A 17,918-nucleotide genomic window follows, 5' to 3' on the forward strand; every position below is an offset into this window, starting at 1 on the left:
ACGACAGCGAGACTCCCTTTCCCCTGCATAAGTTTTTATCTCCGTGGGAAGAAGCTAAAAAAGCTAGAAAAAGCCAGTAGTAGGTGTAGTGATTTTGTTTTCATATAGTCTTGGCTGTGCAACAGCACCATCCAGCTGTCAAACAAAAAATGAAACAGCCTACCACCACTGTCCAGATTGGGCCCTCGCACTACAAACAAAATTAAGAATTAATGCTGCTAAATAAAACCCACAAGAGGCATTTTCCCTTCTTCTGAGGGAATCGCGTTGGTCCTTTATGATACGTTCCCAGGTTAGTGCACAGGAATGTGTTCGCTTTAGAGAGACAAGGAGCCCAGTCCAGTTTATTTCTGCCCCATAAGGCTGGCAGCCTACAGCTTACCTCAGTGTCTCAATGAAGTGAGGAGCATAAACTCAGATATGAGGACAAGGCTGTTATTTTTGGCTCACAACCAAAGACAGTTAAACACACAACAAAAAAAATAATGAAAACCAACTATTTCATACTTAAGAGCCTATGTTTTGGCTATTAATTTATCATCCTTCAACCTCAGAAGTAGGAGCAGCAACCTCCAGTGAATGGAAATAAAACACGATTGATTACCTGAATGAAATGCACAAGGTCACTGCTTACACTGCCCTCAGATCAGTAAAACCAGGTTTGCCCTAACACCCAGGAACTTACCGTGTGTGTCCACTGATGGTCAGATGCTCTAATGTTAGAAAACTGTCCTTATATTATATATGCCTTAGACTGTCCTGCAATCCCAATTCTGCATTGTGAAATACTTCCAGCAGTGAATGCATCTCCTCTTCTGGCTTTCTGAAGTCCAGTCCTAGTAAGTCTTTGTAAGGACACAGTATAATACACACCCTGCACAGCTCTGTAAGTCAATCATCTTCCAAGGGAAAACAAACAGTGGAAACTTTCCAAGCAAACATTAGCAGGAAAAATAAAAATAAAAGAAGTAAATGCCAGAACTAGAAGGGGCATTTCTACAGTCAAAAATCTGAAAAAAATAACCTAGAATAAATGAGATGGCTTCAAGAGACTTGAGCAGCATCAACATAATCCCGAAGAGGAAATGCTGTTTTTGCTGCAAAGAATTAAAGCATACAGTAGATTTAAGCATAATCCCAGAACCTGAGTGCAGCAACAGGAAAACAGCGAGCACTAGAATAGCAACTAAAGCCATAGGAGCAAAGAGACCATGCCCAAAGATGCAGCCGAGGTGCCAAATGATGAGCCTGTGCCAAGTGGGAGAGAAGGTGCCCTGAGATGAGCACAGCAGCAATGCCAGAAGAGTCCAGAGAGATACAACCCTAAGGAAAAGTGGACAGCCAGCTCCTCCATCCAGCACTGCAGATGAACAGGAAGGTTAATGAGAGGCACAGCCCATGAGGAAGTACCACTGTTAAGCTTGACTAATGAAAGCAAGAGATCCTCCCTTCAGGAGAGCACAGGATCCTCACGAAGCAGATCTGTACTAGAAAGCCATTGCAGGACTACATTAGGGCAGAGGAAGAATGGAGCTACTGGAAAAATGCTGGAACTGGAACATAGGCCAAAATGCTCAAACCAAGGAAGAATGGTGCCAATTCAGAAGAAAAGCCTGGTAAATAGGAGGATATTGAACAAACTTAGAAGTGGTGGGCAAGATAGAGCCTTTGGGTCTGCTCTGAAAGTTTCTCCTCTGCTCCAAACTAAAAACCACAACGAACAGCGACAGCAAAGTTTAAATGTTAAGTAGAGAGAAAACATTTCAAAATACAGAATCTCATGATCTTTATTGAAGGAGGTCTATTTCCCTTGCCAGGAACTCACTAGAAAACTTGTGACATGGTTTGGAGGCTGGACAGCTATGCTCAGAGCACTGTGCACTCCGAAGGCATAGAGTTACACACACTTTCCAGTAACAGAAATGGCACGATCGATCCACTCCAACACTCAGGTGTAAAAGGAGAAAGGCCAGAAAGAAAGAAGAAAAGCAGATCTCTATTAGTTACTGGTCAGGTCAAACGACAAGAGGGAAGGGGAAAACAGCATAAAATCCCACTAAGCGTAGAAATAGGCCTCCAGTGGAAAGAGATGAGACAAGCCAGACAGAAGGAGAAACAGGAAGCCATGAAGTCTTTCCAAAACAGTCTAAATAGAGACAACACTTTTACACCATCCTCCAGGAGGTCAGCCAGAGTTCTGCCAACTTAATCACAGCGAGCCTTAGAGGTTTTCACATGGAACTTGAGCTCATGACAGTGGCTTTTTACCTCTTTTACCACAGAGTGTGACTTTTTTAAGCCAGGACACCAAGAAGTACTCAAGGTAGAGAAAACAAGTGTTCTAAGGCAGCAACCGAGCTATCCGGTTTAGATAAGGAATCAGTCTTAAGACCAGAGTGCCTGAGGAGACTGAGCTTTGTAGTCTCATATGAGTAAGCATTTCCAAATGCAGAGGTTCAGCTGTCCAGAGTCTTAGATGTACTATAGTTAAACCTGCTATGTCACTCCAAGTGCATGTTTACATGCCTAGAAGTCCCACCCCAACACAGCCCCCCCCCCCCCCCAGTATCTGTTTACTATCTGTAGAAGGCACTACTCGGTTCAGACCTGAGTTCATGTCCATCTTCACCAACTTCTCTAACCTTGTAGCAAGCCAAGCTTGCACAACTGATGTACAGCAACCCTCCAATTCCACCGAGGAGCGCAGTTGCAAGCCTCGAGACAGCTTGTTAGATTTGGGATTTTTGTTGATGAACAGTCTTACTTAAACTAGGGACATGGAATACAACTCATGTGAGAACAGTGATGGGGCCACACATGATAAATTCAGGATGTTAATCAGAACAGCTGGATACAAGAGATGTTGCTCATACTCATCTTTCTAAGCCTCCCCCACCCTTAGAATTACGTTGTAAGTCTTCCCCCTCCCACCCTCCTTCCTTCCAACAGACTTTTTGGGGGTCCCACTGGTTTAATATTTAGCATTTCACAGCAAGTTAGTTTCTGCTTCCAAGGTGTCTAGACAAACTGCGTTGGTACCCATGTCTTCCAGTGAGTTCCCATGAGGAATAGTACGAACAGAACCAGTCCTATCCCAGAAAGCTCACACATTTCAAAATTTAGGAGCGGATTTTAATCCAAGATACAGCAACAGTGAAGTCTGGTTTATAACAGGCCAACTTGCTGCTGACCGGTCTCCATATATACAGTGAGAACAGTAAAACAGTGCCAGTTTGTAGTCAGTACGGCTTCTCCATTGATTCCAAGATTTTCCTTCTCTCTTCTGCTGAGGGCATCTCTGGTTTCACACCGTTTCTCTTCCTTTGCATCATTATGTCATGCTGAAAATAGAAGAAAGCAAGCATGAGAACACACTTCTCAGAAGTCTCTGCCTCTGAGCTCCTACTAAATGAGATTCTTCAACACAAGTGCTCTTTATATATGAGGAGCCAGATATTCTAGATCTGATTAGCTGACAAGTAAATGTGCTAGTATTTAACTGAAGCTATCTGATAGCTCACCTTGCTGCTTCAGATTACAGTATTCCCATGACACATCAGACTAACGTGCAATTGTCTGTACACAGGTTTTTGGTGGCTTACACAAGTACTTAAAGGCATAAGCTAAAAGCCTATTACAATAGCATGAGAAACGACAACAGAACAGTTTAACTGCACGTAGCTCCTAATGATACTTTCCTGCCACAATACAGAAAGAAGTAAGAAATAATCACCAAATAATGAACTCCTCATGAGTTTTACCTTAAGTTAAAGTGAACATGACCCATAAGGATAGAAAAAATAGATGAACTTGTCTTATGTCTCAGAACACAAGCCTTGGACACATTGCAAAACAGAACTTATTGCCAGAAATATCTGACTAATTTAGAGAGAAACATACCACAAGAACACTGACTCACAATTTAAGAGGGTAAACTTTGGAAAACAAAGTGGAGTATTTTGATGTGCATCTCCTTATGTCTTCCAGCAACACATACTGAGACTACCTAGGAATTCTACCAACGTCTGTAAGTCACCCTAAGAACAGCAGCAGCAGCCAGCACTAGTGAAGTCCAAAGAGTTCAGAAAGCACTGTAACACAAGTAATACACTTAAAGCAAGGTGTGGAATAAAATTTACAAAATCCGTGAAGTTTATGAAAACCTGCTTACCCAGAATTTTCTGCAGTTCTTGTACTTCAAAAAATAATCTGTACACATATCCTTTTTATAGTTGTTGTCATCCATACATTTTCTAGAGGCATCTGTTTCCTTTAATAGGAAAAACAAACTTCAGAGCTGGGTGAAGTCACTGTATCAGTGTCTAAATGTTCTAACAAGTCCCGGAATATCTATGAAGTTAGGAGGCAGTTCCTCAGATAAGCATGGTATCAAAGAGAGCAAAGGAATATCTACCCCGGCAGATAATCAGTAATCCGCAAGCAATGACTTCATTTGGAAATTGTAACAAACATTATACTCTTCACATAGAAAGGATAGAGTCCACAAAATAATTGTTTACAAAGATTTGTGGTATAACCCACAAAGGACTACTTAGAAAACAAAACATAACATTGGGCTTGTCCAAACAGGGCTTCAGGCTCTGATTTTAAGGACAGAAAAGCAAAGCAGTTACTATCAGTTGTATTACTCCCATTTATATGGAATTACAGGTTGCTATTTTACATATACTCTAATACATGATTTTCATATTTTCCCATCTTTAGAGTCTAAGGAACCTGTAATGCAAAATGACAATGCAGGAGTGCTATCCATAATACAATTTCTAGAGGAATTATTTTTGCATTTTAACCTAGAAGCATAGAAACAGAAATCCCAAATTGATCGTCTTACCGCTATGCAAGGATTTCTGTCATGGTCTCTAAGCTGTTGTGCGTGCCTGGGCATTATAGGCACTTGGACCCTGGCTAGAAACAGAAAAGAAACAGGTTAAGCATCTGCTTTTAATAGTAACCGAGTGCTAAGTTTGAACTTCAGCATCTAATAAAGGGCTTCAACGCACACAGAGCAGGGCTTTTTTTTTTTTTTTTTAACATTTTTTTCCAAAGTTTTAAAAGCACTATCAGGAAGACAGCTCAGGCAAGTTTAGTTTTATCATCAGGTTACCTTACTCCTGGATAAGTTCCTACAGAAAACGGAGCCACTGAGGTGACTTACACCAGCTTCTCAGCTGGTGAGGAATTGTTGAGGAAGCAACCACATCAGCTGCATAGAAACAGTTCACAACCAATGCACTTTAGATACTTCAGTTAACAGGCCTCAGGAACAAAGCACTAAAACCTTCTCAGATTTGTGCCTCTTCCTTAGTTGTATCACATCACCTGTACCCAGGTCTACAGAAGCGCCCAGCCTTCCGCTGTGTTGCTGTATCAGACATTTAACAAAACAGAAAATGTTTCACCACAAGGAGACCAGACCCCCTTACACTGTGTGTGACAGCTTCTATCACATTTTTCACCTAGTTTGACCCTAGCTCTAAGAACTGTAAGCTTGAGATCTTTCAGTGCCAATAATCAACACAGGTCCAAGACGAGGACACTGAGAAGAGTAACAGACCCACACCCCCTTTACTGCTTCCCATACATCACCTCTGGCACTGATGTGGTCATGCGGGTTTTTCTTCAAAAAAAGAAAAGTTCTAACCAAAAACATGAATTAACCTTGACCAAATGACATATTTGAGACAGTGGAAGCAGAAGTGCAGGACTGAATAAGAAATCTTTGCAGAAAACTAACATACGGTTTATTAAAGAGACTTTGGAACAGCATCCTCACTTGACCTTCATTTATTTTGCCTAAAGACACTGCTGCTAAGTCTGAACTTAAACTTTGTTCTGTCCCCATTGGAAAATGATAACTGCAGGTCTGCAATAAAACAGCCAGTTTTGCTTGATACCAGTTACCAACAAGTCAAATATTGCTCTTAGTAGCTCACAGGGTATTTTAAATGAAGATTCATTCCTGGCTAAAAGTAAGCTATTTCAAGTAAATAAGCCTTACATGTCACCTCTTGTGAAGCTATACTGACCAGACACTTGCATTATTTCCTACATGGCACATGACAACTCTCTGCAAATGGGCCTTTTAAAAAACAGCATCAGGAAAACCTTCTGCTTTCCTTAGAGAACTATCCACTGGGCAAGCTAAGTTTACAGACTAGGCTTGTTTGCTTTTTTTGTGGGTGCAGGAGGATTCTGATCAGGAACTCCTAACTAAAATGGAAACACGTGCATGCAGAACAATTACAAAACCCCAGTCTTTGAGAAGGAGGAGGCAAAGCAGAAGAGAAGTACACCACGATACTTCACCCACGTTAGTACTACTGACAAAGTTTTTAGATATTTGCGTGTATTTAAGTTGTAACTCGTGTATTACACTGGTAACAGAAGTGCAAGTACTACAAAAGCAGGCGTGTCTTACGGTGTACGGGGTCAGACTGACTTCAGATTTCCCCTCTTGAAAGAACCACCACCACAGGACACACCACCACCGTTGCTCACCATACAGACGGCGGCGAACATTTTCAGTGGGATCGCACTGCCGGAGCCCTCTGACACCCCCGGACCTTACAGAGAGACTCAGAGCAGGCAGCTCAGCCTCCCCCCAAGCCACGAGCAAACCCTGCCAGGCAGAGCACCGCACAGCGCTGCCACAAGCTCTGACAGCCCCTCTGTCCCCAGCACCTCAGCGCTCGCAGCCTGACCCGAGGGAAGGGCAGGCGGTCACCGTCCTGACCCCACAGCTCTTCCCCACAGCCGTGCTTTGGGCTCACGGCTCCAAACCCGGGCGCTCTCCTGCTGCAGTTTCAGAGCTCAAAGTTATGATTTTAGCAGTTATAACTTTAGGAGTTAGAAACCGTGCGGCGCAGACACGCGCTTGCTGCTCGCACTCCCTTCCCCGTGGGGCTTTTTTCACTTCAGTTCCACTTTTCCCTCTCCTTTGGGCTCCCCCCGCCGAAAGGTGACTTCTTGTGCGCGTTCAGCCGGTATTTTTTAATAATAACATCTCCACACACGGGGTCGCCGACCACACCGCGGCTAACAGCCCCCACTTTATTAACCCCAAACCCCACGAAGCGGCCCGCGGGACCCCCCCGGCGCCTCACGGGGCCGGGGCGCGGTGGGGAAGCCGGGGCGCCCCTCACCGCCCCCATCAGCGAGGGGGCTGCGGGGGGCGCCTGAGGCGCTGAGGAGGAGGAGCCCCCCCCCCCCCCCCAGCACACCAACGGCCGCCCCGCGCGGGTAACGGCCGCGCGCGCGGGCTCCCCTCAGCCTCACCTGCCGCTGCAGGCACACGGAGCAGGAGGAGGAGGAGGAGGAGGAGGAGGAGGGAAGGGGACGGAGGCAGGAGGAGAGGGACGCGGCTCGGCGCTCACCTCGCTCGGCGGGAGCCCCGCGGCGGGAGCGGGTCAGCCCCGTCTCCAATTCGAAAGACGTCAGCGGCTCCGGGCAGCCCGCTTAAGTACGGGCGCAGCCTACCCCGCTCCCGGCCTCGCGGCTCCCCCCGGCCCCAGCGCCGCCGCCGCCCACGCCCCGGCGGCGCTGAGCGGCAGGGCCGGGCGGCCAATGGCGGCGGCGGCGGGCCCGCCCCGGCCGTGAGCGGCGCCTCCTTCCACCAACGGGGCGGGCGGCGCGGGCCGCAGGCGCCGGCGGCGGGGCGCGGCCGCGGCGCTGAGTGACGGGGGGAGGCGTCCAACCCGCGGTGCGTGTGGGCGGCGGGCGGTGTGGGCGCGGCGTGTGCGGCAGGCTGGGCTGCACCGCAGCGCATACACTACAATGGCTGCTGGAAGGACGGGAAAGCAAACAATTTCCAGGCCCGCCGCGTCCAGCCCGAAATATGGGGAAAAAATTTCAGAAAAATCGGAGAACACTGTAAAGGGTGGAAACGGGGCGCAGAGGGGATGCTGAGGCTCCCGCGGTGAGTCTGCTGCGGGTTTGGGGGGCAGGCGCCGGGGTTTAGCAGGGAAATATCAGGGTTATTTAAATTATGAAGGGGGAGGAGGAGGAGCGGGAGGGGGGGGGGAGAGCGGAGAGGAGCGGCGAGCGGCGGCGAGGAGTTGGTGCTGCCCAGCCCCTGCCTTCCACCCCGCGCCCCCCGGCCCCCGCAGCCCCCGGCGGCCCTCGCCGGACCCCCCCGGCGGAGCGGGGCGCAGGGGCAGGGGCGGCGAGCGCTGCCCCCCTCTCTCTCCCTCCTTCCCTCCCTCCCTCCCTCCGCTCTCTCTCTCTCTCTCTCCCTCCCTCCCTCCTTCCCCTAGCCTCCTCCCCGGGCCGGGAGAAAAAGGGATGATTTTCAGCGAAAAACCTTCTTCTCCGGACTTTTTTCCTCCACTCCTCCCCTCCCTCCCCTCCCTCCCTCCCCGCGGCGCTCTGTTGCTCGGCGAGGGAGCGGGGCGAGGCGGCGGGGCTGCCCGGGGGACGGGCGAGGAGGGCGCGGGGTGCCCGGCGCCGACCCCCGGGGCCGGGGGCCCGGGGGCAAGGGGGCAGGGGGCAGAGGGGGGGGGGCCCGGGGGCAGGAGCCCGGCGGCCGCCCCCCTTTCCCCCTCCCGGGCTGAGCGGAGCCTGTGCCGCGAAGGCAGTGACAGCGGCGAAGAGGGAGCGGAAGACATTAAGAGCCCGCGGGGCCGAAAAATGAGGGAAAAAATTAATATAAATTCGCCCCCCGCCCCAAACCGGCCGAATTTCGCACAGAAATTTCCCCCGCGGACCCGGCGGCCGCGGCTTTGGGGGGGATCCGGAGGGACTTTGGGGCGCTCGCCCCCCCTTCCCCGTCGTTTTTTGGACAAAAGTTTTTTTTTTCGTAATAAAGAAACGAATTTGCCTGCTCTCCCCCTCCGAGTGGCCCAGAAGCCTTCCCCTTCCCCATCGGTGTGTGTTTAGAGAAAAGTGTGAACCCAAGTAAGTGCTGAGCCGCGTTGCATTGGGGAGGGGGGTTTGCTAACTGAAAGCAGGAGAGATCCGGAGAGAGAGAGAGAGAGAGCAGGGACAGCTTGTTGTCAGTATCATAAACAACCAAAATGGAGGGAGAACTGAGGCATATAACAAAATAAAAATCAGAAAAAAATGCCAAAAAATACCTAAAAATCGGGGCTGCTCCCCCTTTTCTTCCTCAAGGGAACAGAATAAAACCCCTGCCTTCCCGAGACCGTTTTAAGGTTTCAGGGAGCAAGGAGTTAATATTTATTATTTTTTTTTTGTTGATGAATTCTTTGGGAAGGCAAAAGCCTCTTATAACTCGCCACCGACAATGAGAAAACGTGAAAATCCCTTTCAGGAGAGAGAGGTAGGGGGAGATGATAGTGCAGAAAGTGCATAACTTTGGGGTAATGTGCAGTGATCCTAGATAAGATAAATGCTCTATATGCTGCTTTATAACTTCCTTTTTTAATGCTTTTTGTGTCTTTGGGGGAGTTTTGGAGATGGGGGCTCCTTTCTTTTCCTCTGTCTTTTCTCTTTTTTTTTTTTTCCCTTTTCCTTTTTTTTTTTTTTTTTTTTTTTTTTTTCTCTCTCTTCGGACCGGAATGTAAAGCCTTTGTAGTGTCACTTTCCTGATCTAATTAGGATGTGTGAGGCAAAGAGTAAACCTTTCCGGTTTATAAAGTGCATTTTCGTTGCCTTTGAATTTCCAGTTTTCGTGGTGGCTCCCTCCTCTCTTTAAACTGGATTCTTCAGGGTAGTATGGGGTTGAGGTAATGCTCCATAGGGAAAGCTCGGAGTGCTCAGGGGCAGGGCACCTCTCCTGCGGGTGGCTGCTGATTTCCCTGGCATGGCCAGTTCACCTGTTTGTGTCCCACAAAGAATGTATTCTGCAGTCTCCTCGTTTTATTTATATAAAATAATGATGCCTCATCTTGCCTCACATTGAAGTTAATGCGAAAGTGCTGCTGATGTTGGTTCCACGTGGGATCAGGGCATTTTAAAGAGACAGCTTCTCTTTTCCTATGGTTATCATCACCTCTGCAGTACCTCTGCCTCTAGCAGAGGGGTGGTTCGTTGTTGTTTTTTTTTTTAATGGAAAGGTCTCAAATCAGCCCTGGTCTGAGAAATTAATCATAGATAACAGGGGGAAACGTGCAGATTCGTTTGGATTGCAGCAATTCTTTTGTGCGTAGCAAAGTCTTCAGGGGAGTTTTCGTGGTGTGCTAATTAAAATGCTGTGTTTTGGAGAGCGTTTTTTTGGAAAGGGTGTTGCAGAAATGAAATGGTCTCAGGTTGTTATGTCAAAACCTAGTGCTGTTCTGCTAGCTATGGCTTCCCTGGGAGGAGACCTATGTGTGCAGTGCGATTTCGCAGGCATTTTGGAAAAGTTGCGGGGCGCATTATTTCTACTTCAAATAAATGCAGTTTTGTTGGGGGCACCTGGGTTTGTTGAAAAGTGTTGGGGAGCTTGTCCTACACCTAATTCTTCTGAACAGTTCCAAAAGGTTTCAAAAATAGTGAAAATAACTGCAAGTTTTAATTGGCCAAACTAGGGGCTTTTTACAAGTACACCTTACCTGTGTAATTATAGCATCTCTCGGAAGAATCGCCTCTGGCTTTGTTTAAAAAAGAGAAAAATCATCCTAACTGAGGTCTAGTTTCATGGTATGCGTGTGCATGTGTGTGTGCATGCGTGCTTTTAGCATGGGTTTTGCCTGGTACAGTTTTTTGCTGAATTGTTAACTTGGAAGTGTTTAACTGTCATGATGTGAAATGCTCTGCTTGTTCAAATTACCTCCTATGGATTTCAGTTTTCAGTAAAATATCCTATTAAAAAAATTAACATCGCCTCTTAACCTGGCAATTTGATAGCTTTATGAGGAGTTTCAGTGCTTCCCTTACACACCCTTTGTTTTTGCATTCTTTGTATTTGCTTCTAGATGAAAAGCTGAATGCAGGTGTGGGGTTCTAGAGAGGGATGATGGAGCACTAAACTGGCAGGGAGGCTGCTCCAGCAAGTGCTTTCTTTGAACTTCTGGGATTTGAGTATCAGTTGTGGTAGCTCTCTGTGTTTAACAGTGCCTGTGCACAAATGATCTCTACCTTTTCTGCAAGTGTGGCCAAAGAAGCTGTAGTACAGTAGTTGTTGACTAGTATAGTCTTGTGGTTAGAGATTTTGGAAGAAATCTCAAAGTTTTCCACTGAGTCACAGTTGTGAAAATTAAATCACATCAGCTACTCTTAGGCTAGAAAAGAAGTTCATTAAGGAAGAAAGATTAATCAGTTTGTATAAAGAAATGAAATTGAACATTTTTCCAGAGCTGTCTTTCATGGTTTGAAGATCTTTTTTTATAGTTAGTGAGAATTCCTACTTCAAAGTTCCTTTCCAAATATTTCTTACACTGGTCTCTTCTTTTTATTGACTGAAGGAACAGTATCCTAAAATTTATAGAAAGTTGATAAATTAATAACAGTACATCATCTGTTGTTGTGTGGTTTCTTTTTTTTTTTTTTTCTTCTCCTTAATGTGCCAGGGTAGGTAGGTAGATGGGCAGATTTAGAGAACTGCCTTTAATAAACTAGTTAATGGTGCTGAGAGCAGTGTGTAAGAACTCCTCAAATACTGCATCTGTGACCAGCAGTACAAAATATTTAAGATGTTACAACCTTTTTACCCACTCAAGAGCTTCTAAATCATTAATTTAGTAGTGCTTAAAAAAAGGTATAGGCACTGATCATAACAACATGAAAGGCACACATGTTGTGGAGTCTCTCTCTTGACTTAGAGCGATGCATTACAAAGTAAATCCGGTATGTCCAACCAGAGTGCAAAACTCAGGACATAGGGAGGAGGAAGGAGGGAAGGGTGTTCTCACAGAACTTGATACTCTTCTAAATGGGCTTAATTTTAAGGTGTCATCCAGATGATGATGATAATAGCAGAAGCTAAATGTTGTTTAGGATTGTTTTTTACAAACTTAATTACTCTCTTTTTGAAGAAAACTGAATTCTTCTTATAGGGATGATGTGGTGTTTAATAAAAACAGAAGTAATTTTCAAAGCTTCCTTACTTCTAAGAGTTAAGATAATCTTCTCTATTATATGTTGTTTTGGTTCTATACATGATTCAGTAATTTTTTTGAATATTTTTTAAAATTAAAACACCTGAAGAAACAAATAGTGTGGGCTGTTGTTGGTGAAGTTATCCTAGTTCTTGTAGGCGAACTGGGAAGTTCTAAATGTATTTAAAATCTTTTTAGTTATTTCTCAATCCTATTCAATAATGTTTAAAAGTTAATAACTGTGGTGTTCTACAACAGTACAGCAAATAGAGGAATTTAAATTGACCTGCATTAAACTAGTCTTGAATGCTTAGTTCGAGTGTGTTTCTCAGTGTGTACATTTTAGTTAGTAATCCTGAAAAATGACTTTTCCAGTGTAGAACTTTGAGATTTAAATTAAGAAACTTTGCAGGAGTTTCTTAAATTCAAAAAGCCACTGCATCCAAAGCGCAGCCACTTCTAATGGTCGTCCATCTCTGCAGTTAGTCAGTCAAAATGGTGCCCTTAAGTCTCCTCCTTTCAGGGCAGTGCATATGTTTTAAAATTAATGGGTTAAAGAGGGCACTGCTCAGGCACTAAATAAACCACTGTTTGTAACTGTTTAAGGCTGTTTTGTTAAAAGGGAGGTTTTGTTCCAGAGTCTAAAACAATGTTGTTACATTTTGTGTCTGTAACCTCTTATGTATTTAAAACTAGTTTTTGTGAGCAGGCAAATACCTTTTGGGGAGGTTCTTGAACAAGTTTATCTGTTTACCAAGGGAAAAATATTCTGGAAAATGTGAAGTATGCTACAGCACTGAGGCCATTCTCAAAGGCAGTGTAGAGTTAAAAGGAGCTAGCAGCCACCTCCACCGAAGTGATAGAGCACTTGCTTTCAAGGAGAGGTACTCCAAATATCTGCAGCTAGGGAGGATTTAGCTTGCAGGGCTTTTGAGAGAAAGGTGCAGCATCTATCCACTGAACTGCTGAGCATCTTTATCCAATTACCAAATGTTTAGGTAGCCTTAAAAAACTATTTAAAAATAATTCAAGTAGGAGAGCACAGTAACATTTTGTATTGATCAAAAGTAAAATGTTTAAGTTTCTGAAGTATCAGGGATTTTTTTTTTAATTTTTTTCTGAGCATTTTGATCATAAGGAATTGTGTATCTTAATTGTTAATCAAAAAATCACATCCAGAATTTAATTAAATTTATATTGATTTTTTTAAATTGTACAAATTTGTAACTGGCTTGTAAAACACATTGGTTAGCCCTCAGCAGAATCACTTATGCAGCTGCCTATATTTTATTTGTAATTTTTCAAGGAACATAGTGGCCCATTGCCTGAAATTGAGCAGACTGCAATACTAATGAATTTTCAGGGAAAACTTGTCCACCAAGCATCAAATGTGAAAAATTCTAATTGTGTGCCAGTTATGAAAACCTAATGTTGAATAAAGTTGATCACCATTACTGTAAGTGTTTTATTTAGACAGGCTTGTTAAAGTAGCTCTTGTCTACTTCAGCATCACTGTTCACTTGTTATTGTCTCATCTCATAGGGCTGAATTAGCAGAAATTAAGAGAATTACATTTTTTAAAAATTTAACGAGATATTACATGCTTTGAAAAGTAGTTATAAATGATGGGGCCTTCTCATAGAATATATAAAAAATTGTTAGTATTTAAATGGACCCTGCGTGTCTTGTAAACAGTTATTGTAGGATCATGGCATTAAAGTTAACCACAGTGCATAGCAGTGATTTGAGATGACAGCATATGTACATAGCTGACAGCTAGGAGTGGGAAAGCTTATGCAGTTATTCTTATGTCGAAGGAATAAATCAATTTATATTGTAGCCTTCTTTGTAATAAATTCTGTTCCTTTTCTACCTCCCTGTCTGTTCAGAGCATAGGTACCTTGTCAAATACATCCAAATGCATGGCCAAAATGATGGACAAATTTACACTTGCCCAACCCTGACAGTTCTGATAGACTTGCAAGGGCATGAAGAGAGTAGAATGTGCCCTGATGTGCATAAATTTATTTTATTTGTTTAAAGGAAAGAAAATGGAAAAATAAAGTTAAAAAATCCAGGACCAAACTAGTACAAAACCAAAAAATGAGACAGATAAAACAAATCAATGTAGACAAGTGTGGCTATAATGCACAGAACAGTAACTCAAAACTCCAAAGTAAAACAGCTCAAATCAGTTTTTGAGAAGTCAAGTGGGAATCAGGAAAGAAAAATCTGGAATTGCCATCAAATGCAATTAAGAAATAATTATGTAATGAAACTTGGAAAAATGCAAAAAAGTGTCTGTTACAGTAAACTGTGTTGCTGTAAGCTTCTTTTGCACTTAATGTGCTAAATTCCCCTCTCAGAGGAGAATATCCCTAGAAATCAGATTAGAAAGTGTTTAAAGGGAATTATTTGTCAAAGTTGTTTTTTACCAAAGTTAGGATAACTTATAATAATCTCCTCCATACTTGTGTAAAGAATACTTCTATTTCATGCCATTTAGCTGTGCAGCTTGCACAGGGGCTGTACCTTACTTGTACCATCCAGGTAATTTACCTGGCAGCCCAGTGCTGTGTATTGCTGACTTTCACTCTGAAAGCTTCTGTTTATGGTCGTGGTCACGTTGCACTTCTGAGGCTGCCAAATCCAAAGTATTCCTCGTGAAATGAGATGTGGAGGGTTGGTTTTTGCCTTGTGCACATTCACTGTGAATTGCCAAGTAATCAAACAGCAAGGAAAAAGTCAGAAAGCTTATCTTCCCTCTTCACTTATTGAGTATGTATTTGTATACTACAGGGTATCAGATTTACCAGGGCATGAGTACTTTAAAAAGCCCTGCAAGTCATCTGATTCTGAATTAATGAGATCTCATTACACTAAATGTTTGAACAGAAGGAAAAACCCTGTGTATGCAAATTAGATTTTACTGTACCAAGTGCTTGTCACTTCTAATAAAACTGTTTATTGTGTGGTATACGTATTTATCACGAATGGTACATATATGCACTATATATATATACATATTTGAAGGAAACATCTGGCTGGTTAGGAAGAGTGTCATGTCTTTTGAATCAGTTGTAATATAGGAATTTTTCTGAAAAGAGACATTTTTGAAAAGAAACCAGTGATCTTATTACCAAAAAGAAAAGGCAGAAGGAAAAATTCTGGCAGCTTACTATTAAATTTCAATCAAGCCTGTATAGTTAGTAATAAAACATTTACAAGTTTGTAAACGTTAAGTTTCTTCAAACTCTTACTGTCACGTGTGGAATTCTCATGTATACTAATTGTGCATTTAGTCCAGCTGCCTACATTCGAGGCGGAACAAGAATACAGTATTTATCACGTGGAGGTATAGATACAGTATAAATATGTAAAAGGAGAAATTGCCTACAGCTATCCTTATGCTTTCATACGATGATGCAGTACAGAGGTGTAAATTTATGGTGTTAGCTACCTGTTATCAGGTACTGGTGCTCCTGCCCTCACAAGTCCTGTAAGCAGAATGAGGATTCAGCTGAAATAAAACCAATGTAGAATTCCTGTGGGGTTTTGTACTTTGCTTAAAAGCTGAACGTAGGCATTGTTCAAGCTTATTTTGTTCTCTGGAAGTTATTGTGGTCAATGCAAGCATAATTTGTTTCATCTAGGACACTAAGAAACTGTCAACCACGTAGCTTAGGGAAGAGCCTGGACAGAGCTGATCACAATAGATGCCAGCTAATGGGGATATGCAGACTTTTTTTTCTTGCTCTGTGACTTGACAGTTTTCTTTAATTCTTTTGAATACTGGGATTGTGTTTAGACTAAACCACTTCTAATTATACCCCAGCACAAACATATAGCTTATGGCTATATTTTAATCAGTTTCAGAAAAAGTAATAAAAATATTATTGCATATGTCAAAGGATGGTGTTGCTACATGCTATTTTAAATGGTGTTTAAGTATGGTTATAAGCATACCAGTACAATGAAATCAGCTCTATTCCTAAACAACAGTTATATTATTTGTTACTTAAAAAGTTACTGAGAATCATAATATATTAATTATCCTAATTATTCAGGCTGGTTTTAATATGTGTTGAAATTGCTTTAAAAAGTATATATGAAATATTTATATCAAACTAGTTTAATTTCTCATTACTTGTAAATTGTAATGTTTTCCCAGTTGTAATTTTTTAAAGAGGTTTTGTCTTACCTACACAAGTGTTTCCTCTCCTTTTGGGTTCAAATCCCAGCACTTCTTCAACTTGCTTTAATCTCTTTCATTCTCTCCGATTGAATCTGTGTCCCATTAAGGGTTGATACTGATCGTTTTTGTACTGCAGAAATTGTGCTGAGGAGTGCTGGGGAACTGACTTGTGCTGGTGATGCTACAAGTGTAAAAAGCAGGGTGTAGAGTGGCAAACGTAGTGGTAGTGGTATTTGGGCAGTTGGAATAGCCCCAGAGCGGATGAAGGTTAAATTAAGCTATGAGGAAAAGACTTCAGGTTTTGCAGCCTTGTAGCACTGATCAGATAAGTGGTGAATGGTATCAAACACTCTCTGAGCATCAGTCACAGAGGGCAAACAGAAATCTAGATTGTGCTTTCAGAAATAGTGAACTGTGGAATCGGTTTCCTCAAAAAACACTGGTTTTAGAGGTATCCCCCGCAGTATAACGTTATTTTACCTTTGAGAACTTGGCCACTTCAGAATACTTGAGAACAAGTAAGTTAAGTCCATCTCAAGTATTAATTTTGGTTTCTAGTACAGTTTTTATCTGTGCCTCATGTAGACCAAACTTCATACTCTTCATTATGCTTAAATATTTGTACTGAAAGAAAAGTGCATTTAAGAAGCTTTTAACTGCATTGATCACTGGTCCATTCGATTGGGGCAGAAAGGTGCTTCGCTCTGGGAAGGTTGAACATGCCGTTGTTTTCTATTTCTGCTGTAGTTAGCCTCATACAAGCACTGAATGTAGGAGACCAGATCTTTCCTCCAGCCTTGAGTGAGAAGGGAGGTGTGGTCGCAAAAGGGCTCTGATGACTTAAACCACTCGCTGACCCTCGGTCTCTTTAATTATGACAATTCCTGGTTTCTCTTGCACAGTCCCATTGCAACCTTGAAACTCGTGATACGTTCTGTTATCGTGAGATGAACTCTGTAGTCCTTCCTTAGGTGGACCCCAAAGGATTTGTCTGAATAAGTCCTTGCATACAGTGATGTTTTTTTCAAATGTGGGCAACATTTCATTAGGAATCAAGCCGTAGAAAGTCTCTTTTCTCTGAGCAAACCCTCAAAGTCTTTAGGGACGTCCTAAACTTTGGAGGCTATTCCTGTTGTAGTTTTAGTTGTTAAACTGAGTTTGAAGCTAAAATAATCTTTCCTGCTAAGCTTTCATCCTTCATCATGAAGGCAGTACTTTGATACTTGGTGGGGGTGTTTTTATCATAAAGGTTTTATGTAAATAGCTTAAGAAAAAAAGTGTAAAGGCAGGCAGGAATTTGCTACCAAGTTGCAAGTGCTCTGTAACTGTTACGTGTAATAGTGTTTAAGTTATACTTGTTTCATTGAAACAGTAAGACTTTGAAGAAGATGGGGCTTAACTGATGCGTTAATTCTTCTTCCCCAATTACAAATAAAATTGGCCATTTCTGATGCTGACAGTGCTCCGAATGGCATCCGTACATGCATATGTCCAAACTTTTTGTAACTTAGGCCTTTGTAAGAGATTTAAGAGGTCTAGGGGATGGAGATAATCTGTTATTTAGCAACTTTGTAAATTCGTGATAGGATTTCATGATGAGGGCATATCTGAGAAAATATGCAGTCAAAACCTGATATCAGGTATTCTGCCTCCTTGCCATGGGTATTTAGACTGGTTCCACAGAGACAGAAATTTGTTCTTATTTTTTTTCCTTCACCTGTTGCATT

The 17,918-nt window shown here is 43.0% G+C and overlaps 2 protein-coding genes across 7 annotated transcripts in view; one reads left to right on the plus strand and one right to left on the minus strand.

Moving 5' to 3' along the window:
* Positions 1–3,110: 3,110 nt before the first annotated feature.
* CHCHD7 (coiled-coil-helix-coiled-coil-helix domain containing 7) lies at positions 3,111–7,535 on the minus strand. The gene is made up of 4 exons (XM_027452256.3): positions 7,395–7,535; positions 4,853–4,926; positions 4,172–4,270; positions 3,111–3,341 (listed from the first exon to the last, which is right to left on the minus strand). Exons 2-4 carry the CDS (start codon positions 4,904–4,906, stop codon positions 3,240–3,242), a joined length of 255 nt encoding a protein of 84 aa, XP_027308057.1. The 5' UTR covers positions 4,907–4,926; positions 7,395–7,535; the 3' UTR covers positions 3,111–3,239.
* Positions 7,536–7,719: 184 nt separating this feature from the next.
* PLAG1 (PLAG1 zinc finger) overlaps positions 7,720–17,918 on the plus strand; it is a 50,602-nt gene continuing 40,403 nt past the window's right edge. For 3 of the 6 annotated variants that reach the window (XM_038175435.2, XM_072034594.1, XM_027452252.3), the window contains exon 1: positions 7,720–7,936. The gene's annotated coding sequence lies outside the window, so the exon portion shown is untranslated. Of the gene's footprint in view, positions 7,937–8,040; positions 8,914–17,918 lie in introns of those variants that run through there. The other 3 variants (XM_027452254.3, XM_013092639.5, XM_038175437.2) reach the window with 3 other exon arrangements.

The sequence above is a fragment of the Anas platyrhynchos genome, chromosome 2, assembly GCF_047663525.1.
Source record: "Anas platyrhynchos isolate ZD024472 breed Pekin duck chromosome 2, IASCAAS_PekinDuck_T2T, whole genome shotgun sequence".
Taxonomy (NCBI): domain Eukaryota; kingdom Metazoa; phylum Chordata; class Aves; order Anseriformes; family Anatidae; genus Anas; species Anas platyrhynchos.